Source organism: Patagioenas fasciata, chromosome 22, assembly GCF_037038585.1.
Source record: "Patagioenas fasciata isolate bPatFas1 chromosome 22, bPatFas1.hap1, whole genome shotgun sequence".
NCBI classification, from domain to species: Eukaryota; Metazoa; Chordata; class Aves; order Columbiformes; family Columbidae; genus Patagioenas; species Patagioenas fasciata.
Window position 1 is genome coordinate 5,316,450 of NC_092541.1, and position 23,330 is coordinate 5,339,779.

The 23,330-nt window shown below is 46.5% G+C and overlaps 1 protein-coding gene and 1 pseudogene across 1 annotated transcript; one reads left to right on the top strand and one right to left on the bottom strand.

The window, feature by feature from the left end:
• Nucleotides 1-17,586: 17,586 nt before the first annotated feature.
• LOC136112013 (feather keratin Cos1-1/Cos1-3/Cos2-1-like) lies at nt 17,587-18,292 on the bottom strand. Its single transcript, XM_065856495.2, has 2 exons — nt 18,161-18,292; nt 17,587-17,913 (listed from the first exon to the last, which is right to left on the bottom strand). The coding sequence occupies exons 1-2, from the start codon at nt 18,290-18,292 to the stop codon at nt 17,587-17,589; spliced, it is 459 nt and encodes a 152-aa protein (XP_065712567.2).
• Nucleotides 18,293-19,317: 1,025 nt separating this feature from the next.
• On the top strand, nt 19,318-20,074 carry LOC136111666 (feather keratin Cos1-1/Cos1-3/Cos2-1-like; annotated as a pseudogene).
• Nucleotides 20,075-23,330: the final 3,256 nt, after the last annotated feature.

The window sequence follows — 23,330 nt, forward strand, 5'->3', positions numbered from 1 at the left end:
AGAATGCATTTTTCTGTCCCTTGTACATCTCATACTAATACCTTTATGTTCATAACCTCCTGAATGGTCTGTAAAAAATTGCTTGAGATTTTGTAGGAAGACTTTTCCAAGGGTGAATAGTCACTAGTAAGTTCAGTCAGAAGACATGTGTTTAGCCTATGTGTTCACACCTTTTGTTTTTCTGTGACCACAGTCGAGGCTGCAGCTGGAAAACATTGTGGCTGTAAGGATCTCCAGGACCATCTTCCACACGGATATAGCAAGTTTTCTTGTGTTACCTCCTGCCATGTATGACTCATCTGCCACAAGGACTGACACATTAAGAAGAGAGCAAATTGCTGGTCACTTGTTCCTCTGGTCCAGATCCCAGGAGATGAACAGAAAGACTGGTCATCAGAAGATTTCTCCCCCTAAGGCTTAACTCAGGAGACATAATTTCCTATGGGGTCAGGAGCTTTTTGTCTTCTTGAGGTACTGTGGTTTTGTGGTTAATGACTTGCTTGCCCCTGAGAAGCAGAAATGTTCTGTGCTAGGCTCGAGTTGTACTGGAGTAACTGGATGATCTCTGAAAGTGTCAGGGGCCTGAGCTCTGCCTCTGTCTGTGGAGTCCCACACTAAGCAAGGAATTCAGACTTTCCATGGAACTATATCTGGGCCTGAATGTCTGTCCTCTTGTTGTAGGGCACTGCTTGCTTGGCCCTGACTGATTCTTCACTTTCTAGTTCTGCTTCTCTAAATATTGGATCATACACTTCAGAAAAACATAGAGGAATGGAGGTATGGGGTCTATGAACAACAGACCTCACCCTTCCTTGTGAGACTTGGGAATCTGACAAGGCACTGTGTGTCCCAGCAATGCTTACTTTAAACTCTAGGTCACACCTTTCCTCCAGACATGAACCCACAAGTCCAGCCCTTTGAACTGGAGCTCTACAGCCTCCCCTCCCAACCGAAAACCAGGAGATCAAACTCCAGTCCCCTGCTGTTCTCTAGACTGTGGGATTCCAGGCTCTGCCCACATGTGGGATTGAACAACAGAGCTGGATCCACAACAGGCAACTTGCTTCTTCTGCAGCTCTTGGGAATGTAGAGTTTCTTCAGTTTGCAATTCTATAGAAAGCAATGTCTTATTCTGCTTTGGCACATCTTTGTCATGCCTAAAGAAAATGCCTGCTCTGAAAAAAGCAGGGGTCCCAAGTAGTGACAGCATAAATTCACTGTCTCTGTTGGCATCAGAGGGCCAAAATACCCCCACTAGTTTAAGTTATGGCAACCATTTTATGCCAGATGAAGCTCTGATCCTGCTTTACTCGAGGAACAGGTGGTAGATGAGAATAAAGATTACCTTACACATCTCTGACAAACATTTCCTGTCAGGCTCCTACACAACTCATTCTATACATGGTAATTTCAGGGTGCATTCATTTCTGAATTGTCTAACTGGATACATCCTTGCAAGATGAATCATCCCCAGGGCTCACTGTGGAGAGCTAATAACACACATCCATGGTGCCCGCTTGCCATAATTCAAAACCTGTGTGAAGAACTCAGACTGTGTGGTTGAGAAGAGGAGGGAAGGCTCCAAATGCCATCCTGTCAGTTCTCCCAGGATTAACTGGCTTTGCTCCTGTGCTGGTGCAGCCACCCATGCTCCAAGGTATGGGCCATAGCCTTTGTGCTGGCTGGGGAGAGACATTTGATGCTGGTTATCTGGCTGGGACAACACTGACCTGCTCTTCTGCCCTTGCTAGCAGAGAAAACTGCTGGGAAACAGGAGTTTTAGTGCCAGCTCCCAGGTCCCCTGGGCACTGTTAGCAGGTTACTGAATGCCCACTGTTACAAAGTGCAAATAAGCACTAGGCAGCCCTGACTGGCTGCTCCAAAATGAGTTTGTTTTTTTTTTTTTTTGGCAAGAGGTTTATTATAAAATAAGAGAAGAAAGAAAAGAAAAACAAGAAAAGAAAAGAAAAGAAAAGAAAAGAAAAGAAAAGAAAAGAAAAGAAAAGAAAAGAAAAGAAAAGAAAAGAAAAGAAAAGAAAAGAAAAGAAAAGAAAAGAAAAGAAAAGAAAAGAAAAGAAAAGAAAAGAAAAGAAAAGAAAAGAAAAGAAAAGAAAAGAAAAGGAGAAAGAGAGAGAAAGAAAGAGAGAAAGAGAGAAAGAGAGAGAAAGAGAGAAAGAGAGAAAGAGAGAAAGAGAGAAAGAGAGAAAAGAAAGAAAGAAAGAAAGAAAGAAAGAAAGAAAGAAAGAAAGAGCAAGAAAGAAAGAAAGAAAAAGAAAGAGAAACTACATTGGATTTGAAGCTGCCAGGTCAGCTCCAGGTGTTCAACCAGACAATATCTGTCTGCATGTAAAAAAATTTCCTGGTTTTGGCTGGAATAGAGTTAATTTTCTTTCTAGTAGCTGGTATAGTGCTGTGTTTTTGATTTAGAATGAGAACAATGTTGATAACATGTTGATGTTTTAGTTGTTGCTAAGTAGTCAAGGCCTTTTCATCTTCTCATGCCTTGTCAGGTACACAAGAAGTTGGGATGAGAAACAACCAGGACAGCTGACCCAAACTGGCCAAAAGGATATTCAATGCCATATGATGGCATGCTCAGTATATATTTTGGGGGAAGAAGAAGTGTGTTTGGAGAAGGGGGATGTTTGGAGTCGTGGTGTTAGTTTTCCCAAGTAACTGTTACACATGATGGAGCCTTGCTTTCCTGGATATGGCTGAACACCTGCCTGCAATGGGAAGCAGTAAATTCCTTGTTTTGTTTTGTTTGCATGTGTTGCTTTTGCTTTACTTATTAAACTGTGTTTATTGCAAGCAATGAGTTTTCTCACTTTTGCTCTTCAGATTCTCTTCCTCCTCCCACCAGGGCCAGAGTGAGCAAGAAGCTGTGTGGTGCTTAGCTGCCATCTGGGGTTAAACCACAATGGGAAAAAAAATAAGATGTAGAACAACTCTCAATCCCTCTTGACAAAGACTCAAGTGTTCCTCATGTTTGCAAAAGATAAGCAAACAAATGAATATGTGAAACCTTGCAGCTCCCCTGTGATTGTAAACTCCTTAGAGAAAGATGTGGTGGTTTGGAACCAGCCAGAGCTCCTGTGCAGGAAGCTATGCTGCAGCAGTGAGTTGCAAGTCTAGGACAAGCCTGACTTTCCACAAGTTGCAAATGCTGTGGTGAGGAAATAGGAATGAAGATCAGCTGATGAGGTTCATTCCAGCATTAATTACTGACAAATGCACTTCCTACAGCATGCAAAATATTGTTAATTAGCAGATGGATATTTTTTATCAGCATTATCAGCATGTCATTTCACACCTGCCTTAACATAGTTACCTCCCCTCTCAGGAGGTTTTCCTTTCTCACCCCTTCAGCTTTGTTTGTGAAGGAATGGAAGGTGTGCTGGGTCAGAGCACGGGTTTAGTCCCCCTAACAGGGCTTTGAGTGGATGTGTGTGAGCATACCCAGTAAATGTCCTGCAAACTGTTTAGGAACTCGCATTTCTCAGGTAGATTACATCTTCTAATGTCTTCTGTGATTGAAACATATAATTTGGAAAACTTCTGGCTGCCCTTGGGACATATAGGCAACATTCCATCTTCCTGCAATGCAACTTTCTCCCTTTGCTCTCCCCACTCTACAGGAAAATGTGCCATCCTTAAAGATCATTTTCTGTCAGAGCCACCTACCCAGCACAACTTCATGTGGAGCAAGAGGAACACCTTTCCCCAAGAGTCTGTGGGGATGCTTTCCCCTAAGTACTTCCTGCAGGCCCCAAGGTCCTCACATCTGCAGGGCACGTTCTGTGTCTGTGAGGACATTTCCTGGGAGAGACAAAGCAAGGCAGGGCCTCAGAAACCTTCCTTACCTTCAAGGGAAAGGTCCTGAAAGGGACCTGTTCAATACGTTCCATTGTACCTTTCCTCTATGAATGGTGAAGTGTCACCATGTACCAGTCTTCACTAACGGCTTTGGGAGGGGAGGCACCTTCTTCTGCAGTAGCAGCTAGACAAGTTGGAGAGGACATAGTCCTCATGGCATGCTGGAATGGTAGGGACAAGGTTTTCTAGTACAGGAATGTGTTAATACTGGCAGAATATGTGGACCAAGTACCAGAAAGGTCCCATGTAAGCAGGTGATATTGGCCTGGCCTCAGCTACTTGCACCTGTGCAATCCTCAGCTGGATACCCAAGGGCTTCTGTGTGACAGAACACATTACACGCGTCTTTCTTCCTCCATCCCTTTCTCCCTGTGGTGGTTGCAACCTCCCCTGAGCCACCTGAGCACCTGGGTGCCCAGGCAAACAGAGTATATTGAGGAGAAACAATTCCCATTATGCAAATGTAGTGAGACAAAGCATTTAGACACCCCCTCCGTGCTCTCAAAACTCCTGCTGAATGGGAAAAGAGCCCCCTTCTGTCTGAAAAAGGTAGCAATGTTCAGTCACTCCTGACAGCTTAATGGACCTGTGGTTCTCCTGATACCTGGATTGTAGCCTGAGTAGGATGGCACAGAACTATATAATCTGAAAAGTTCTGGACATAGATAAATGGTGGAAAGCACCACAAATTATCTCATCCTAAGTGTGGCCAGAGTGGAAATTTACTGACAAAAGGTAATGATCAATAAACGGTGATCCTAAAGTAAGACCCTTTGAGCTCTCCTGGATTGCAGTGGGCTGTGATCAGAACCTTCCTCTGATGGGAAACCACCAGAGCTGACTTCGTGAAAACTCAATAATCATCTGCTGATGATTCTGCAAGGATCTAAAGGCCTGAGTACAGTCTTCTAGCAAAGATAGATTTCTCAAGATTCAACGACTGATCATTAAGCAAGTCATACTAAAAGTAATTCCTAAACTCGAGAGGGAAATTTTAGCAATAGCTGTACCTACACATATATTACACATACATTAAACACATATTACATGTATATTCACGCATCCATGGTTTAATGTGTATTAGTGTGTGAGTGTGTGTGATTTATAACCCTGTATGTGTGGGTTTTATCCCCATATTTATGTACGTGTTTATCCGCATGTCATTTGATTTATCTCTTTTGTAAGTATAGTGTGACCCTGCCATCATCAAATCTTTTATTAAGTTGCTATATTGATTATATAAAAAAAATATTGAATTAAGTTGCATCACTTTATTAATCACCTGTTGATTTGGAGTTATTGGAAATCATATATTAAACTGGTGATCTGCCTCAATAAATCTCAAGTTGCTGCTACACCAAAATAGTGCTATAAATGCATTCCATGACACTCCCAGCTTGTTTCCTCCCCACTTGCCAGACAGGCATTTGTTGCCACTTCCTCAGGTGAGTGGGCTGTATTGCTGGGATTTGATTAGAGAATATTGCCAGCCTGTTCGTCCTCCTGCCCACTCTGGGAAGTCCCTGGGAGTCCTCAGTACACAGTACTGATGTATCTGGAGCTTTATTCTACCTCAAGGTGCTCCAGATTTTCCTTACTGGGATGGAATCCAGCATCTCCTTGCTTAAGTCCACAGTTAATTTGTGTTGTGCATATTTGTGCATATGGATCTCTGTGAATACATGCAGGTGCACAACATCGTACATGTGTCCATGCAGATTTTCATGATCATGTGTATTTGTGTGTCCTTGTGTGTCATGAGGGAGTGTGCTACTCATGGCAGGGGCACTCTCCACTACTCTGTCCATGAGCATCACAAAGCAGCAAGTTCTCCAGATCAGGAGGACACTGAGTGCAACTGAACATGATGGCACTGACCTGGTGAAGAGCTGCCAAGTGCACAGACACTGAGTCCTAAGCTCTCCAGGTTGTCTGTTATATTATTCTCTGCTGAAGGAGCTATTTCAGTCTTTTCCCACATTTTGCTCTTTTGCTCCTGTCTCCTGGGCTGGGCTGAAGGAAGGAGAGTGTCCAGTTCCCAAGTGTCAGCACTCCTGCATCTTAGTAAATGGGACTGTAAACACAGGAGCTGTTTTCCAGATAACATCCACCAGGGATGATGAAACAGTCGTGGGCAAACCTGGACAGTCACAGCATCTTGCCCCTGTGAGATGTCTGAGTTAGACCAGATTCACTGAAGGTTTCACTTGGATGTCTTGTTTTTATCCTGATCTCGCCTGTTGACACCACAAGCAAATGGAAGGAATTTCACAACCACATACACAGAGATGCATGTAAAACATGCTCATGTGCATGTGCGAAGAGTTCACATATCACAGAATCACAGAATCACAGAATTGGCTAGGTTGGAAAAGACCTCAGAGATCATCAAGTCCAACCCTTGGTCCAACTTCAGCCCATTTACTAGATCATGGCACTAAGAGCCATGTCCAATCTCAGTTTAAAAACCTCCAGGGACGGTGAGTCCACCACCTCCCTAGGCAGGCCATTCCAATGCCTGATCACTCTTTCCGTAAAGAACTTCTTCCTAATATCCAGCCTAAACTTCCCCTGGCAGAGTTTAAGCCCATGTCCCCTTGTCCTATTGCTAACTGCCTGGGAGAAGAGACCAGTTCCCACCTGACTATAACTTCCCTTCAGGTAGTTATAGAGAGTGATGAGGTCACCTCTAAGCCTCCTCTTCTCCAGGCTGAACAACCCCAGCTCCCTCAGCCTCTCACCATAGGTCATGTGCTCAAGTCCCTTCACCAGTCTTGTTGCTCTTCTCTGGACCCGCTCCAGCACCTCAATATCTTTCCTGAACTGAGGGGCCCAGAACTGAACACAATACTCCAGGTGTGGCCTCACCAATGCAGAGTACAGGGGAAGGATCACTTCCCTTGTCCTGCTGACCACACTATTTTTGATACAGGCCAGGATACCATTGGCCTTCTTGGCCACCTGGGCACACTGTTGGCTCATGTTGAGCTTGCTGTCAATCAGTACCCCCAGGTCCCTTTCTGTCTGGCTGCTCTCCAGCCACTCTGTGCCCAGCCTGTAGCGCTGAAGGGGGTTGTTGTGGCCAAAGTGCAGGACCCGGCACTTGGCCTTGTTGAACTTCATCCCATTGGAATCAGCCCATTTTTCCAGTCTATCCAGATCTCTTTGCAGAGCCCTCCTGCCTTCCAGCAGGTCAACACTGCCCCCCAACTTGGTGTCATCAGCAAATTTGCTGATGGTGGTCTCAATCCCCTCATCTAAATCATCAATAAAGATGTTAAACAGGACTGGACCCAACACTGACCCCTGGGGGACACCACTAGTGACTGGCCGCCAGCTAGATGCAGCCCCATTTACCAGCACTCTCTGGGCCCGGCCCTCCAGCCAGTTCTTAACCCAGCAGAGAGTGCACTTGTCCAAGCCATGGGCTATCAGCTTTTGAAGGAGTATATTATGGGAGACAGTGTCAAAGGCTTTGCTGAAGTCTAGATAGATCACATCTACAGCTTTCCCCTCATCCACTAGGTGGGTCACCTGATCATAAAAGGAAATCAGGTTGGTCAGACAGGACCTGCCCCTCCTAAACCCATGCTGGCTGGGTCTGATCCCTGGTCCATCCTGGAGGTGCTGTGTGATTGCATTCAGGATGATCTGCTCCATCACCCTGCCAGGCACCGAGGTCAGGCTGACAGGCCTGTAGTTGCCAGGGTCAGCTTTGCAGCCCTTTTTGTGGATTGGGGTAACATTTGCCAGTTTCCAATCATTTGGGACCTCCCCAGTGAGCCAAGACTGTTGGAAGATGATGGAGAGCGGCTTGGCGAGCTCTTCTGCTAGCTCCCTCATCACCCTAGGATGGATCCCGTCTGGTCCCATAGACTTATGAGGATCCAGATGGCTCAGTAAGCCACCAACTATTTCCTCTTGGAATACAAGGGGACTATTTGGCTTCCTATTCCTGTCAACCATCTCCAGAGGCCAGTTATCCTGAGGGCCATCTGTTTGACTGGTAAATATTGAGGCAATATACATGGTTATTTGGACACACCTTTATGTATCATCACAAGCACGCATCCACAGATGTGTGTGCATATCTCGCACATATATAGTTGAAAACACACACAATGTGCCTCCAAAAGCAGGAACATGTACTCACAATTGAGCATGTAGGCACTGAGTCTGGTTGGGATGGAATTAATTTCCCCTATAGCAGCCCTCATAGTGGTAAACTCCATATTTGTAGCTGGAGTAATGTTGATAAAACGGCAATGTTTTGGTTACTGCTGAGCAGTGCTTGCACAGCAGTAAAATTGTCCGTCCAACCCACCTTCCCAAAGACCAGTGGCGTGGGCTAGAGGTTGGGAGGGGAGATAACCAGGACAGCAGACCTGGAATGACCAAGGATATATTCAATATCGTATGACATCATGCTCAGCAACAAAATGCAAGATAAAGAGGGGGGGATGCATTTATTGTTAAGGTGTTTGTCTTCCAAAGCAACCACTACACATACTCTGGCCCTGCTTTACAGGAAGGGGCTGAAAATCCCCTGCTGATGGTAAGCAGTGAATAAATATTTTTGCTCTGTTTTGCTTCCACAGGTCTTACTTTGCTTTTCTTCATTAAAATGTCTTTATCTCAATCCATCAATTTTTCAACTTATTTTCTCCCTCTGCCACTGAGGAGGGGGAGTGATAGAACATCCTGGTGGACACCTGGCAAACAGACAAGGTCGACTCACCCCACTCTTTTTGGTGCTTGATGTGAGGCTCAAGACAACAACAGTTTTGAATTGAACAGGCTGTAGCTGTAGCAGTTACTGATTTACAGGCCTTTGTATAGCGCAGACAGTTTGCTTGCTGCACTGCTTATCCCTTTATTTTGCTAAGGTTGGGAACATGTTAACAATATCAAATGCTCTGTGCTTGGTCCTGGGATTGGAGCCCTTACAATGTTGGGGGAGCTGTTTAGTGGGAAGGATGAGGGAATTCACCTCGCTCTTCCCATCTGAGTTGTTTTGTTGTGCGGGTTGCAAGGACCTCATTGACCCTTGAGCTGTTTAATTAACAGCTGTACTCATTAATACTGTTTACTTAATGTGAGGTTTGTGGGATACAGTGTCATGCTGTCATAAGTGGAGACAACTTTTGGGTAAAGTGATAGTGAAACATGCCCTGAGGTGGCTGGTTCCTGGGTGGCAGGGTGTATGGAAGAATTCAGGCAAGTTCCAAGGGCATTTATCACCTCTCATAGCCTAGAATTTTAAACTTGAACAGGGTAGTATTCCTTGTAAATTGACATGCCACCTGATAAAAGGGTGCCCTGCCTACCCCAGTGAAAACTAGCAGCTTTTAACAACATATTGAGGCTTGGCATGTGTCTATCAAACAATGATTCAGTTCTATCAGGGGTCAAAACACCTCTCAGAATGTCATGTTTGATTCATACATGTCATGTTTGATTGATACGTCTAAGACCACGACAGCTGAGATAGAGACCCAAACTTCATCTGAGGACACAATGATCGAGGAAGGGTCCCAAACACTAACTACAGTAATCATCCCTTTCAACCCAATGAATAACGAACTATGATTCTATCATTCCATGCTTATAGATTTGAGTTGTGTTCTATGGAAACATGTCCATTTGCATTCCTGACAGCGTTTGGAGTAGACTCAAGGAACAGAATAGGCATTCTCTGACTGTGGAAGATTTTCCTCTCTACGCCAGGCACTACAGGGGGACTGTTGCTTAGCAGCCCTGTGCTTCCTGTCCTGACCCACTTTTGTCCCGCCCACCCCAACCCTTCAGCCTCCATGGACCACAGACCCACCGAGCACCCCACTCCCACCACTCTTGTTTCCCTGTTGCACCCTAACAGGGCCCAGGCCTGAGTGAGATCCCATGTGACACCACAGCAGGGCACTGCCCCAGAGCGGAGCTGGTGGCAGTGTAGGAAAGGAGGTGGCAGAGAGGAGGCACCACGGCTGGAGCAGAGATCCAGGGCTGGCAGGAGGAAGCAAGTGTGGGCAACAGAGCGAAGGCATGTGGCTGTGCTGGGGCGCAGGTCTGGTGAGGCTGGCCGCAGTGCTCCTGGGTGTGCAGGGGGCAGAGGTGAGGTTCCAGGCTTGGAACTGCATGGGGCCAGGACTAGGATTTGGCATGGAGAGGCCCTACAGATCCCTCACTATGCTGTAACCCCCGGTTTCTTCACAGACCTCTTTTCCTGGACTGTCCTTCAATTCATCCCTCCCTCCACACTCACCGCACCTTCCCTCAGCAAACTCATCAGTCTATTCTTCGTCCAACTCTCCCTGTTTCTGTCCTTTCCTCTGTGTCTTTCTGTATGACGCTGGCATCTTTTGGAACTCTTCTCCCTATCATCTCTGTATGTTCCTGGCTGCTTCCGTGGGATTTGTCCTGGGAAAGAGTAGGCAGGGATTGGCAGGAGACAGGTTTTGTCTCCTCGACAATGGCTGCAGGCAGAGCCCAAGAAAGGCAGGAGTTGCTGGCAGGGACTACCAGGGGCACCATCACCAGCATCAACTGCTCTTATGCTGACACACAGTCTACCAAATTAATCCATTCTCAGTTCCTAGGCTGAGACCTTGCATTCATCATGAGCAGTCACAAAGAATCCAAAGCGCTGTCGGACCCGCCGGGCCGGCTGTCGGTGGCGGCAGACCGCCGGTCCAGCGCCCTGTGGCTCGCCCGGCCCCGGCGCGGGGACGCGGCGGTGTATTACTGCGCCGTGGGAGACACGGGGAGAGGAGCCGGGGCTGCGGCCGGGCACGAACCGCCGCGGGCGGGGCCGGGCGGGTGTGGCGGGGGCGGGGGGACAGTCCCAGCCGGGCCCGCCAGGGGGTTCCATCGCCCGGGAAGCACTGGAATCAGCACCAGAATTGGAATCGGGCTCAGCAGAACACTACAGCCCTGTGAGGTCCCCCCACGTGAACTGTAGAGCTCTCCATCAGGCAGAATACCTCTCCTGCCACTTACACCTTGTCAAGAAGGAACTCCAAACGACTCCTAACAAATATAGGCTTAAAACAACTTTGGAACTAAAATCAAAACCAAATGACAGAGCAAATCTAAATGACAGAAACCAATGCAAGCGGGGGGGCGGGGGGGGGCAATCCAAAATCCGCCAGCACTCTGGCATCATTTAGTAAACTTCAGGTTCAACCATACCAATTGGGGATATTATTACCACACGATCATGCAAGAATGATTACTCACAGTGTGCATGCATTCACTCAAAAGAGAAGGCTCTCACACTCAACGGAACCAAAAAGAAATAATTGTTTGCCTGGTGGGGGAGAAAACGGACTCACTCAAGGATATATCAAGAAGAAATAGTCACTCACCAGGGAGAAACTGAGGGCTCTCAGTTCCAGGAAGTCTTCCTAGATGGTGTCCCACTCTAAGGGAAGGCATCTATTCACAGGCTCGCTATTCTGAGAAGACCAACTCAAAGGAGTTCTTTGGTGTGGGCCCCATTTATAGCCTGGTTGGATCTGGCTGTGGTCATTACAAGCATGATCCAGAAGATTCTCTGGGCTTGGGCACCTTTTTGCCTCAGGACCCTGTCTATTGATCTTGACTATCTTGTCCTTGTTATCTTCCTGAGGCAATTGCTGGGTATGTACTTGCTTTGACTCAAGGTGTAATGCCTCTTCTGCCTCAAAACCCCTCTCTGTCCTGTCAGGTCTCTGCAGGGATCTGCTCTTGAAGAAGCAGAGCAAACAGGAAAATTTTGTCTCACATGTTTATCCACATCTTTTCTCAAGGTATCGCCACTGCTGGAAAAGAGAGGGCAGAGAAGCAGCCTTTCCTGATTCCTAATCAGCCAGCTTCTCCTGATTTCTTTTCCCAAGCCATCCACTTTTGTCCCTCTCTTCTCATCCACCTGTAGCCAATGTTTCTTAAATGTGCTGCCACTCTCTGCTCTCCTGCAGTCTCAAATTTCTCCCTTTGCAAGACAAATACACTGGACTTCTCAAAACTGCCAAAGGGATTTGGAAGTTCTCATCTCACTAACGTTATGAGAGTGTCACAATCTGTCTTTCGGCACACGTAACGCAGCATACTCCAGCCACTTGTTTCTCCCTGTTTGTCAACAATTCTAGGGTTTCCTTTTCCCCTTTGTAATGGTTTAGCTCCGACCAGCAACACAGTTGCTTGCTCACTCCCTCCAGCCCGTAGAATGGGGGAGAAAATTGGGAGATTAAAGTGAGAAAACAGTTTAATAGAACAGTTTAATAAATGGAACAGTTTAATAAACAGAACAGTTTAATAAATGGAAAAAAAAAAAGTAGTAATAATCATGATAAAAGAATATACAAAACAAGTGATGCACAATGCAATTGCTCATCACCTGGTAACTGATGCCTGTTCAGTTCCCAAGCAGTGGTCCCCCAGATAAATTTTCCCTAGTTTATATGCTGTGATGTCATATGATATGGAATATCCCTTCGGCCAGTTTCAGTCAGCTGTCCTGGGTGATGCAGCCTCTTCTGCATCTCCAGCCTCCTCATTGGCAGGACATGAGAAGCTGAAAAGTCCTCAACTTTCTGTAGGCACTACTTAGTGAAATCTAAAACATCAGTGTATTACGAACATTCTTCTCATACCAAATCCAAAACACGGCACCATGGCAGATACTAGGAAGAAAATTAACTCTATCCCAGCAAAAACCAGGATGCCCTGCCTTCCACCTTTGATTTGCATGAAGCCCACCAATGTGACAGGAAACTGGAAGCAGAATATAACTTTGCAGCAAGTACCCAGGTCCCTCATCCCCCTGAAGGTGTCCTTATCCCAACACAGGGTCCAGGCACTACAGGATGTTGTCCAGAGGCTCTGAGCAGCAGAAGAGCAGGAAGCTGGAAGCTGGGGCACAGCTCAGCTCCCCTCTGGGGCATCCTAACAGAAGGTGGGTGTTATTGCTCTTCAGTATTCACGCTGAGTCAAGAGTTTTGAGTAACTTTTATGTTTTGAAGCTTCAAAAATATTATGTTTCAAAAATATATATAGTTATATCAGCAAACATACAAAAACGCACACACAGAGCCATTGCATTTATGTATTAGTGGACTATGAATCATGATTGCATGCCTTCACTGGAGCAGCTGCCTGAGGAGTCTGTCTCTGGGACACCGAACACCACTGCACATGCAGATGAACTTTGTCACTGTGCTCTGATTACTCCTCTCCATTCATCTAATGCTTCTTTCTCTAGATCAGGAGATATTGCTACTTCTTCTCCCTGGGAGAAATCATGCCAGGTCTGGTAAGCTAAGCTGTGGGCACAAAGGGCAATGCCTGATGCCTTTTCCCAGCCCTAAGAGAAAACAATAGACTGAATCAAAGCAGGGAACATAGGAATGCTGGACAGTGCTTCCTAACTTGTGTTTTGACAGAAGTCCAAAGCCTCATGGGCCACTATGTCTGAGCTGGAGTTGGACTCAGGACACTGGGCTTCACTCAAGGCTCTGAGAATCTTGGTAATTTGTGGCTACATGCTAGTGATGGGTAGCCCATTTTCAGAGTTTGCTCTTGATTCTGGATGAGAAGATTTGTTGGCTGAAGCAAGAGGGAACCAAATGAAAGGAGCTGGGGAGGAAAGCGGGGGGCCAGCATACTCAAGCCAGGGTGCAGGGAGAGACTATTGTGAATTTATTGCTGACATTGAGTGGAGTGGGGCTTGGCATCCATGGCAAAGTTATCTGACACTTCAGTGTTTGTATTTTTATTCCTAGACAGCTCAGTGGTGACTTTAGCTCTTCTGTTGTTAAATTGTATTCAGTTTTTGGAAAACACTACATATGTGAATGAGGCAGGCTAATAGTATTTATACTGTGAATAAAAAAACAACGTGAAGAGGTCTGGCTGTTCTTTCACTCATGTGAATCATCAGAGAAATGCAGTATGAGGAGAAATAACAAATTTAACTGTGTTCTGAATCTGAAGAAAGCAAACATTCAAAATATCTTTTTATTTTCCCCTCTAAATCTCCAAGGCAATCTTCCTACATGTTTGCTTTATTCCCTGACATGTGCCTGCTACTGCATCCCAAAGCTACTGTGACTGGCCAGAGTGAACCCAAATTCTTGAGAAGGTGAGACACTGTCGTGGTTTTGTTAAAAAACAAGTTTCTCCTTTAGTGAATTTTGCCTGTCAGCTGAAGCCTTCATATTAGCTGCATTTTCCTGGAGAACCAGACACATGTTTTGGTAAACCTAGCAATGGAATGCAAACTTATTGATAAGCACGGATGGACATCTCGCGAGAGGGGCAATGAGAAATTGGTGACTGAGAGACTGACCAATAGTGTATAACATTCCATTCACGTGAGTACTTCATAGAAAAGTGGGAGATCACGAGGATCTCGTCCCTTTTCCCTTTTTCCTTCCCTTCTGCTTATGGCCGACATTAGGAGAGGACCTTGCTAGTGGTCCCTGTGAATTGAGGCCTAGTGAGAGACTGAATCCAGCTCCGGTTGGCTACAGAGTCTAATCCAGGACTTTGGGTGCTGCCTCTGCAGTTGCTGAGACTTTCAAGATTGGTTTTGTATATTTTGTATAATTTTCTCTATTCTTATTAGTAGCATTAGTAAAACATCTTTAATTTTTCCAACTCTCTTCTCTCTGTCCTTCTTTCCGTCCCAATTGCCTGTCCTGAGTGGGAAGCGGGGAGAGGGAGGGGCAAAAGGGGGAAGTGGGGGGGAGAGGAGGTTAACAGTACATCTGCCAGGGTTTGATTGTTCACCCCGCAATCTTAACCCTCGACAGACACTAAGATATCAGCTGCTGCTTTCCTGTATCACACTTAGTTATCCAGTGCACATACTTTCCAATCCTTGCATACTTTTAGCTTCAGGAAATCTCTTTTCTTTCTATTAATCCCTCATGCTTTCCAGGGTTTTTCACCTCACTCCAGGCTATTTTTAAAGTAGCATCCCATTTTTCCTCAGCCGCTGTCATCCTCTTGCTAAGGATCCTGAGCTCTTTTGGCCTCTTACAAAACATCCAGCTCTCCCATGTCCAAGGCATGATGAACTTCTGCCATTGCAGACAGACATTTGTCCGTCCTGTGATCGAAGACAAAATGCAATGGAATTCTTGAAACCCTTTTAAGCATCCCATGGATCAGAAGCAGTTCCCAAGCCTCAACTGTCTTATGTCTTAACATCTATAGGAAAAACAAACTACATAGATGCTCCTGGTAGTGCCTCTCAGTGAGCAAGTTTCACACCTGGATAACCCCGCTTCTCTTTGCAGTCATTCCCATCGCTGAGCACATCTTCTCATTGATGATCAGAAGAGTTGTGCCTGGTCACTGTTACACGTGGAAACTGAAATGATCTCTGCAAGGGATGAGAAAGTAAGGTCATTCCCACTGCCGCCTTCTGCTTCTCCACAAGGAGATCAGAGTGTTTTGTGTAAAGTTGCATCTTCCAGCCTGTCTGTAAAGATGAACCAGAATTGTCTCAGGAATGAGACAAACCCTTAAGGGACAGATTTACATCCAACCCATGTCAGGTTGGTTCCCCTGAAGACAAACAGACACCTATGGGTCCTTCACTTGACAGCATGGTAAATTGATTTCATGTATTCAGAAACGAACTAAGTGCTCCAGAAGGATGCTCATATTAGTGGGTGTCTCACCATAACTTAGCTGCCCTGTGCAAAGACATTAGCAGTGTTCTCTCCTCTTCCTAATCACACATGATAAAATCATCTCCACACACAGTCTACATTATAGAGGGAACTGGGGTTACTTAATCTGGAGAAAAGGAGGATCAGGGGTGTTAGGGAACAGACTGCCTTAGCTTATCAAATTTTTTATTATATTACTATCAAAGAATTTATTGAGAAACTGCTTATATAGAATTCATTTAGTAAGTTTACTTAACATAAATTCTGCAAGCTGTGAACCTTTGAACTTTCTGCTCTGTGAACTAAAAGAGGACTCAGGGTCTTCAAGGTAGAAGATAAGGGGACCTACATTTCCACAGATAAATAAAGGAACAGAACTCTACCTAACAGAAGATGAGAAAAAGAATAATGTTTTGGCTGTTACCAAGAACTTATCTTTCTATAGCTGCAGGTGCAAAATAGAAACTGGAGCTCAGGACTTTGATGGCCCATCTGATGAAAATTAATATATCCAATGAAGAATGGGGAGACCCCAGACTCTAATTTTGCAATTTTCCTGGAGTGGCGTGTGGGGGGTGGGCCTTGGAGGACTATTCTGTAGACAGAATTAGCCAAGACTGCAGATCTGGGAAGACCCTGGATTGCATTTGAGGAGCAGTGGTGGTGTGAGCAGAGCTCGGGCTGGCCCTGCCTCAGAGCAATTGGGAAATCAGGGAAGATGAGTACTGATAGGATCGTCACAAGTGTTTGTATTCTGTTTGGATAGGTGCCTGTCCTGTACTGTGGAAGGTGACCAGTGCCCAGTGAGATGGACAAAGATTGTGTTTCTGCTCTGAAGAAGGGAAGAGCATGAGGGGAACTTCACGTCGTCCATGGGGTGTTGTGTGCCTGAGCTGTTATTTTGAGGCCAGCAAAGCAATCAGGATTTCCTTTTCTGCACTCAGAAGACCAGGGATACATAAGAGATGTAACAATTTAAAGTATTACCCAGGGCTGGAGGCCAAGACCTATAAAGGTATTTTCAAGTATCATTGAAAAACACACCTAAATGTTGACATAAACAGTGAAGTCAAATACCATTTGCACAAACTCAGGGAAGGTGAACACCTGAAACAAACCATGAGGAGGCAGGTGGGTCACTGGACTCCAGAGAGCCAAAGCTGCTGTAGGGATACTCTGTACAATGCTGCTATCTGCCAAGTCACCCTCCACCTATAAATAGTGGGATGATAGCTAGAAAATGCATCCTCGGACATTGGGCACTGTCGTGGAGCTGTGGTGGCCCAAAAGGATGTTCAGTTCACATTGTGTAGCTTCAATGTGGCTGACACCAGTTCTAACTTGTGATTTACATCAATCCTTCCCATCTGCAGAGAAGCTGAACCCTGCCAGGTGTTAAAGAACTGTATGAGGTACCTATCGCATCTACATATGCCCATGTATTGCTGGCCATGAACACTAGATCACGTGACAGAGGGAAAGGAATGAGAGATATGAGACTGTGGGCTGTCAACAAGAATTGCTATTTCCCAGCCCCACTCCTGACACCCTGTGGAGCCATTTCCTCAATTCTGGCCATTGGCTGTGGAGCAGCCATCAATGTCTTCTGCAGCTCCAAGGGAAAAGGCAAAAACCAAAATCCGCTACAGAGAGTCAAGCCCTCCCCTTCCTCCACCTTTTTCCCTGAGCAGACTGGAACACTTGCCTCAGAACAAAGGAGGACAAAAAAGGCCCATGCCTTTTTGCAGCACAACTTTAATGAGACTCAAGAAGAACAGGAAGTGGCTCACAAGAAACACCGTGGGCAGCCACAAGGAAGTAGTGAAACTCCTGCAGGGTATAAGTCTGCCTGCCCCGAACATGGAGGGAGGCTGCTGGTCTCAACTAGACTGGGCTTGGAAGACAGAAAGAGTAGAGAAAAGAGAGAGATGGGAGACGAAAAAGGAAACAATGGTTCAAAGCTCTGAATGCAAATCCATGAAGCTCTATCTCCTTTCAAGGACCATGTTCCAAGGTCTTGGGAGGTTCTTGCCCAAGGATGTTGATAGCATCTTTAGCAGGGTTGACATCTGTTGCCACAGTAGCGGCTGGTAATGCAGGAGAGGTCAAAGCCCCCAGAGTTGATGGGAACTCCCTCAGAGCTGAGGATGCTGCCAACAGCAGCAGAGGTGGAGGAGCCCACAACAGTGTTCTGAGGGAAGGAGCTGAGGATGGGGCCGGGCAGGGTCACCACCACAGGAGAGGGCTGGATGACGACATTGGAGCTCTGGCACTGCCTGACACAGGGCTCATTGCAGCTGTTGGCCAGTGGGGTTGGGCCACAGGGCTGGCAGGGCACGCATGGGTTGCAGCAGGACATGTCTCTGGGACAGAGGTTCACCTGGGAGACAGCATAGGAGAAGGAAGCAGAACATGAGGGCTTGATCATAAGAAGCAACACTGCACCCAACCACAGTGGAACCAAGGCACGTCCTGGGCCAGCATACACTGCCCAGGTCAAATGCCAGGAGCCACCTCCACTAAGTCCCAGCGCCCAACCCAGGGCCAAAACAGACCCTATCAGCTGACACACACATTGGGGAAAGACACCTGATCCTGAAGAGGAGGAGAAGAAGCTTCACACTCACCTGATTCCCAAGAAGCAGGAGGCGAGAGAAGTCAGTGAGAGAGCAGAGAGTTGGGCTGCCTTTTATAGGAGTCCTGTACTGCCTCAGGCCCAGGTACTCTTTGTGGAAGTAATAATTTTCTGGCAAGCTCATGTTGAATGTAAAACACAGCAGCTAATGGTATGAGCTGTGTCGTGGTTTCCTGGACTGCCACCTTTTCATTTCCTGGCATTTGTCAAGTGCTTTCCCATATGAAGGCTTTTGTAAGTTGAGCAATGAAAACACCAAGAATTTCCAGGGGGACACATGTCAGCGCATGCAGAAACATCAGATTGAGGCATCCTGTGTAGGTAGGTGATGTGCACCTGGGTCAATTCTGTGAACTTCTTTGTGGCAAAGTTGTTAGGATATGAGCAACACTGTCATGTTCATGTCCAAATGCCCAGTGATCACATTTGAGAGGTTATTTCATATGTGGTCCCTGGAATCTCCTCAGCAGAGGCCCCAGTTGCTGACAATTTCCTTTCTTTCTGTGAGCATAAAGATTTTTGCATGGTTTCCTGCAGGCCACATGAGCACATCTGTGTCAGTCTGTACCTGTGTGACCCTCATCATGAGGACATGTGCAGTTCACAGTGGAGCAATCTCCCCTGGTGTATCCATGAGCACTGGGTGGAGATAAAATATTCCCGGGAAAAAACAGGGACATGCTCCTGATGTTTCCTAAGGACCTGTGGCAAGTCCACAGAGCGGATGAGACTAAGGAACCCACCAAAAATTTCCTGAGAGCACTGTTGTTATATTGTCAATCACTCCCAGCAGGGACCCACCCACGTGTGTGAAATAATGAGCAACCCTCACAGAGAGTTGGCAGTCCTTCAGAAATAGATGTGAAGCATAAAAGTGTCCCCATTTCCAGACAATTTTGCCACAAAAAAGCCCACAAGAATGACCCAGGTGCATTTCACCTGTCTGCACGGGATGTCAGCAGCACCTGGGCTGACACTTTTGCCTGTGCTGACGTGTTTTTGCTCTGGAAATCCTTGATCCTTTCATCCCAGCACTTAGAGAAGCCTTCATATGGGAAAGCATGTGTCAGAATCCAGGAAATAAAAATGTGGCAGTGCAGGAAACCAGGACACAGCCCATACCACTAGCTGGAGTGGTTTACATTCATCATGAGCTTGTCAGAAAATTATTAGTTCCACAAAGGGTTCTTGGGCCTGAGGCAGTGCAGGACTCCTATAAAAGGCAGCCCAAATCTCTGCTCTCTCATCCACTTCTCTCGCCTCCTTCTCCTTGGGAATCAGGTGAGTGTGAAGCTTCTTGCCCTCCTCCTTCAGGATCAGGTGTCTTTCTTCACTGTGTGTGTCAGCTGATAGGGTCTGTCCTGGCTCTGGGTTGGGAGCTACTTCTCATGGGTGAGGGAAGGGGAGAGAAGGTCTTCTGCAGAGAAACGCTGGGACTTAGTGGAAGTGGCTTCTGGGATGTGAGATGGTATACTATGCTGGCCCAGGACATTCATTGGCTCCACTGCGGCTGGGTGCAGTGCTGCTTCTCATGATCAAGCCCTCATACTCTGCTTCCTTCTCCTGCGCTGTCTCCCAGGTGAACCTCTGCCCCAGAGACATGTCCTGCTGCAACCCATGTCTGCCCTGCCAGCCCTGTGGCCCAACCCCACTGGCCAACAGCTGCAATGAGCCCTGTGTCAGGCAGTGCCAGAGCTCCAACATCGTCATTGAGCCCTCCCCCGTGGTGGTGACCCTGCCCGGCCCCATCCTCAGCTCCTTCCCTCAGAACACTGTTGTGGGCTCCTCCACCTCTGCTGCTGTTGGCAGCATCCTCAGCTGTGAGGGAGTTCCCATCAACTCTGGGGGCTTTGACCTCTCCTGCATTACCAGCCGCTACTGTGGCAACAGATGCCGACCCTGCTAAGGCTGATGGGAATGTCATCGGGCAAAAACCTCGCAAGACTTTGGAACATGGTCCTTGAAAGGAGATAGAGCTTCATGGCATTGCATTCAGAGCTTTGAACCAATGTTTCCTTCTTCCTCTCTTGTCTCTCTCTCTCTCTCACTTTCCTCTGCTGTTCCATTCTCCCAAAACCTGCCTAGTGGGACCCTCCTTCTGCAGAGCAGGCAGACTGACTCTACACTGGAGCTTAACGACATCCTTGTGGCTGCCTATGATTCTCCATGTAAGCCACCTCCTTTTTTTCTTAAGATTCATTAAAGTTGTGCTGAATTCAATCCTGGGCCTTCCTGTCCTTCTTCATTCTTGGATACCTCTGCCAGTCCCATTAGGCAAAAATTTGGAAGAAGAGAGTGGTGGGACTCCCTGCTTTGCATTTTCTTTTGTACACTTTCCCTTGGAAGTGCAGAAGACATTCATGGCCAATCCACAGCCAATAGCCAGAAGCGAGGAAATGGCTCCAAATGGTGGTAGGAGTTTGGATGGGAAACAACAATTCCTGAGGACAATCCACACTCTCATCTCTCTCATTCTTTTCCCTCCTTTACTCGATCTGCTGTGCATGCCCAACACATATGGTCACAGGAAGATGAGATGGAGGAATCTCATACAATCTTTCAGCATGTGGCAGAGCCCAGCTGCTCTCTAGACATGCATCTGCATCATCACCATCAAACACCAGGATGGAAGGGAGCACAAGGGTCACCTGCACTAATGTTTCTTGGCAAAAGCACAGGCTAGCCAAGATGGCCCAGCATCCTGTCCAGCTCAATCTTAGATGTGTTCGATGTTTCAGAATCCACCACTTCCCTGGGAAGATGTCTCAAATGTCTCCCTGTTCTCATCATGGAAAATTTCCATCTTCTGTCCAATCAGAATGCTACCAGGAGTTCATTGTAGCTTTTGCCCCTTGTTTTTTGCATGTGACTGCTTGTAAAAAGGGAGTCTCCATCTTCTTTCTAGGCACTCTTAAAATATTGGAGTGTGGTTCTTAGGTCTCCCGTAAGTTTCTCAAAACTGAACAAAGCCGGTTCTCTTAGGCTTTCATTATATTGCATTTTCTTTTGTTCACTTTCCCTTAGAGCTGCAGAAGACATGCATGTCCAAGCCTCCAACCTGTCCAGGTCATCCTGCAGGCTGACCCTCCTTTCAAGGCTGAGATAATTCACAAGTTAGGATTGGTATCAGCCACACTCAGGTTACATACTGGAGTCACCACTTCCTGTGAACTCAAAGATCCTGTGGGTCAATGCAGCTCCAGGACAGCGCCCAGTGTCTAAAGACCGATTTCCTGGCCACCATCCCACCTTTTATAGTCAGAGGGTGACTGGGTAGATGGCAGCAGTGTATTGAGCATCCTCACAGCAAGTTGGGCTCTCCCCAGTCCAGTGGCCCTTTGCCTTCTCATCGCTTGTTTCTGGTGTCCATCTTCCCTGAATTTGTGCTTTCACTGTTCATGTCAAAATTCAGGTATATTTTTAAATGATATTTGAATGTATCTTTATAGATCTTGGCCCTCAGTCCTGGCTTTTACTCTAAATCTTGGCATCCCTCTGGTATCCGTGGTGTCCTGTGTGCAGAAAAACAACTCGGAGGCACTGTTGGGCTCAAAATGATGGCTCAGGCTCACAGGGACACATGGACAACATGAGATTCCCCTCATGCTCTTCTGTCCACACTTCAGGGCAGGGACACCACCATTACCCATCTCACTGGGTGCTGGGCACTTCCAGTAGACAGGACAGGCACCAGCCCAAGTGTAGCTGATACACAAGTGCTGACCCTGCCAGTACTCAGCTTTCTGGTCTCCCCCAAGAGCTCTGAGGCAGGGCCAACCTGAGTGTTCATGTCACCACTGCTCCTTACTTTGAGAGCTGTCCTGCAAGAGAACATGCACACCTCTGGGAACCACATGGGCACAACAAAGTACAGGGCTGTGCCCTCATGGTAGGACATCTCTCACCACACAGGGATCTGCAGGGAACAGTACCAGTCTGGGCATGTACACTGGGTGGAAAAGTACTGGTTCAAAGCCCAGGAAGGCAAGTTCACAGCATGGTGCCATGGTCCTGCTCTGCCCTGGGCCCAAGCAATGGACCCCAGCATGGAGCCTGTGCACACACAAGAGAGCTGTCATCTAAAAGACCTAGAAAATCAAGACATGCCTTTGGGTACATGTAGCTGACACTCTAGATGGAAGTCTTATATGGACCTGCTGACTGCACTTTGGGGTTCTCATTTCTATTGATCTTCATTGTCCTTCTAGAGAAGAAGCTGAAAGGTTCATGTCCCTCTTTGCTATTCCCTGCCTGCAGAGTTTTCTCTTTTGTTGAACAAGTCTTGGAAATGAAGAGGACATTGGCCATGCAACATCCTATTTTCTCTGCCAAAAATGTCAGTCTCAATTGTAATAAACTCTTTTGGAATGAGGATTTCCTTAGTGATGACAGTGGTGCAGTGGAGTGGTTAGGATATTGTGACATCATGACTGAAGGATGTCACTGAGAGATCATAGAATTATAGAATATTTTATATTGGAAGATCATCTGATCCAATCTTTCATGGGCAAGAGAGACTAGATTGGATTATCTATCACCCTTTCCAATCTCGTCTTGGAAACTTCCAGTGACAGGGTCTCTACCACATCCCTGGGTGGTTATTCCTGTGAAGGATTGTTCTTAACATAAAAAAAAAAAAAAAAAATCATCTGTCATAATGAATCCTCTCCCAGTGATACATGTTCTCACTGGACCTTATGTTGTCCACCTGGTTCCTTGTGATGAGAGAGCATCTGTCCTTTTCCTAGATACCCTTTAAGTATTTGAATACTGTGATGAGGTGTCCTCGAGCCTTCTGTTCTCCAGGGAGAAAAAGACAAAACAACTTCAGTCTACCATCCGAGGACACGTTCTCCAGTCCTTTGGTCTAATTAGGCACATTCACAGGAGTGCTGGTGGCTCCTGGATAAGGATTAGTGACAGCTGAGTCTGGGGGATTGGATCCCACCTGTGTAGCTGTGGGTTTTTTTTGTTGTGGTCAGAGGAAGTGCCATGTGTGTGACAATGAGCAGCATCTGAATGCCCATGTTATCAGGGTTTGCAAGTACATTTTTCTCTCTCATGGGAGTGTTGGAATGAAGAAGTTTGCATACGGTGATATTGCAATTAAAAGACATCACTGAGAGGATCATGAAGTCAGTGATAAACAGGAAGGCAGTAAA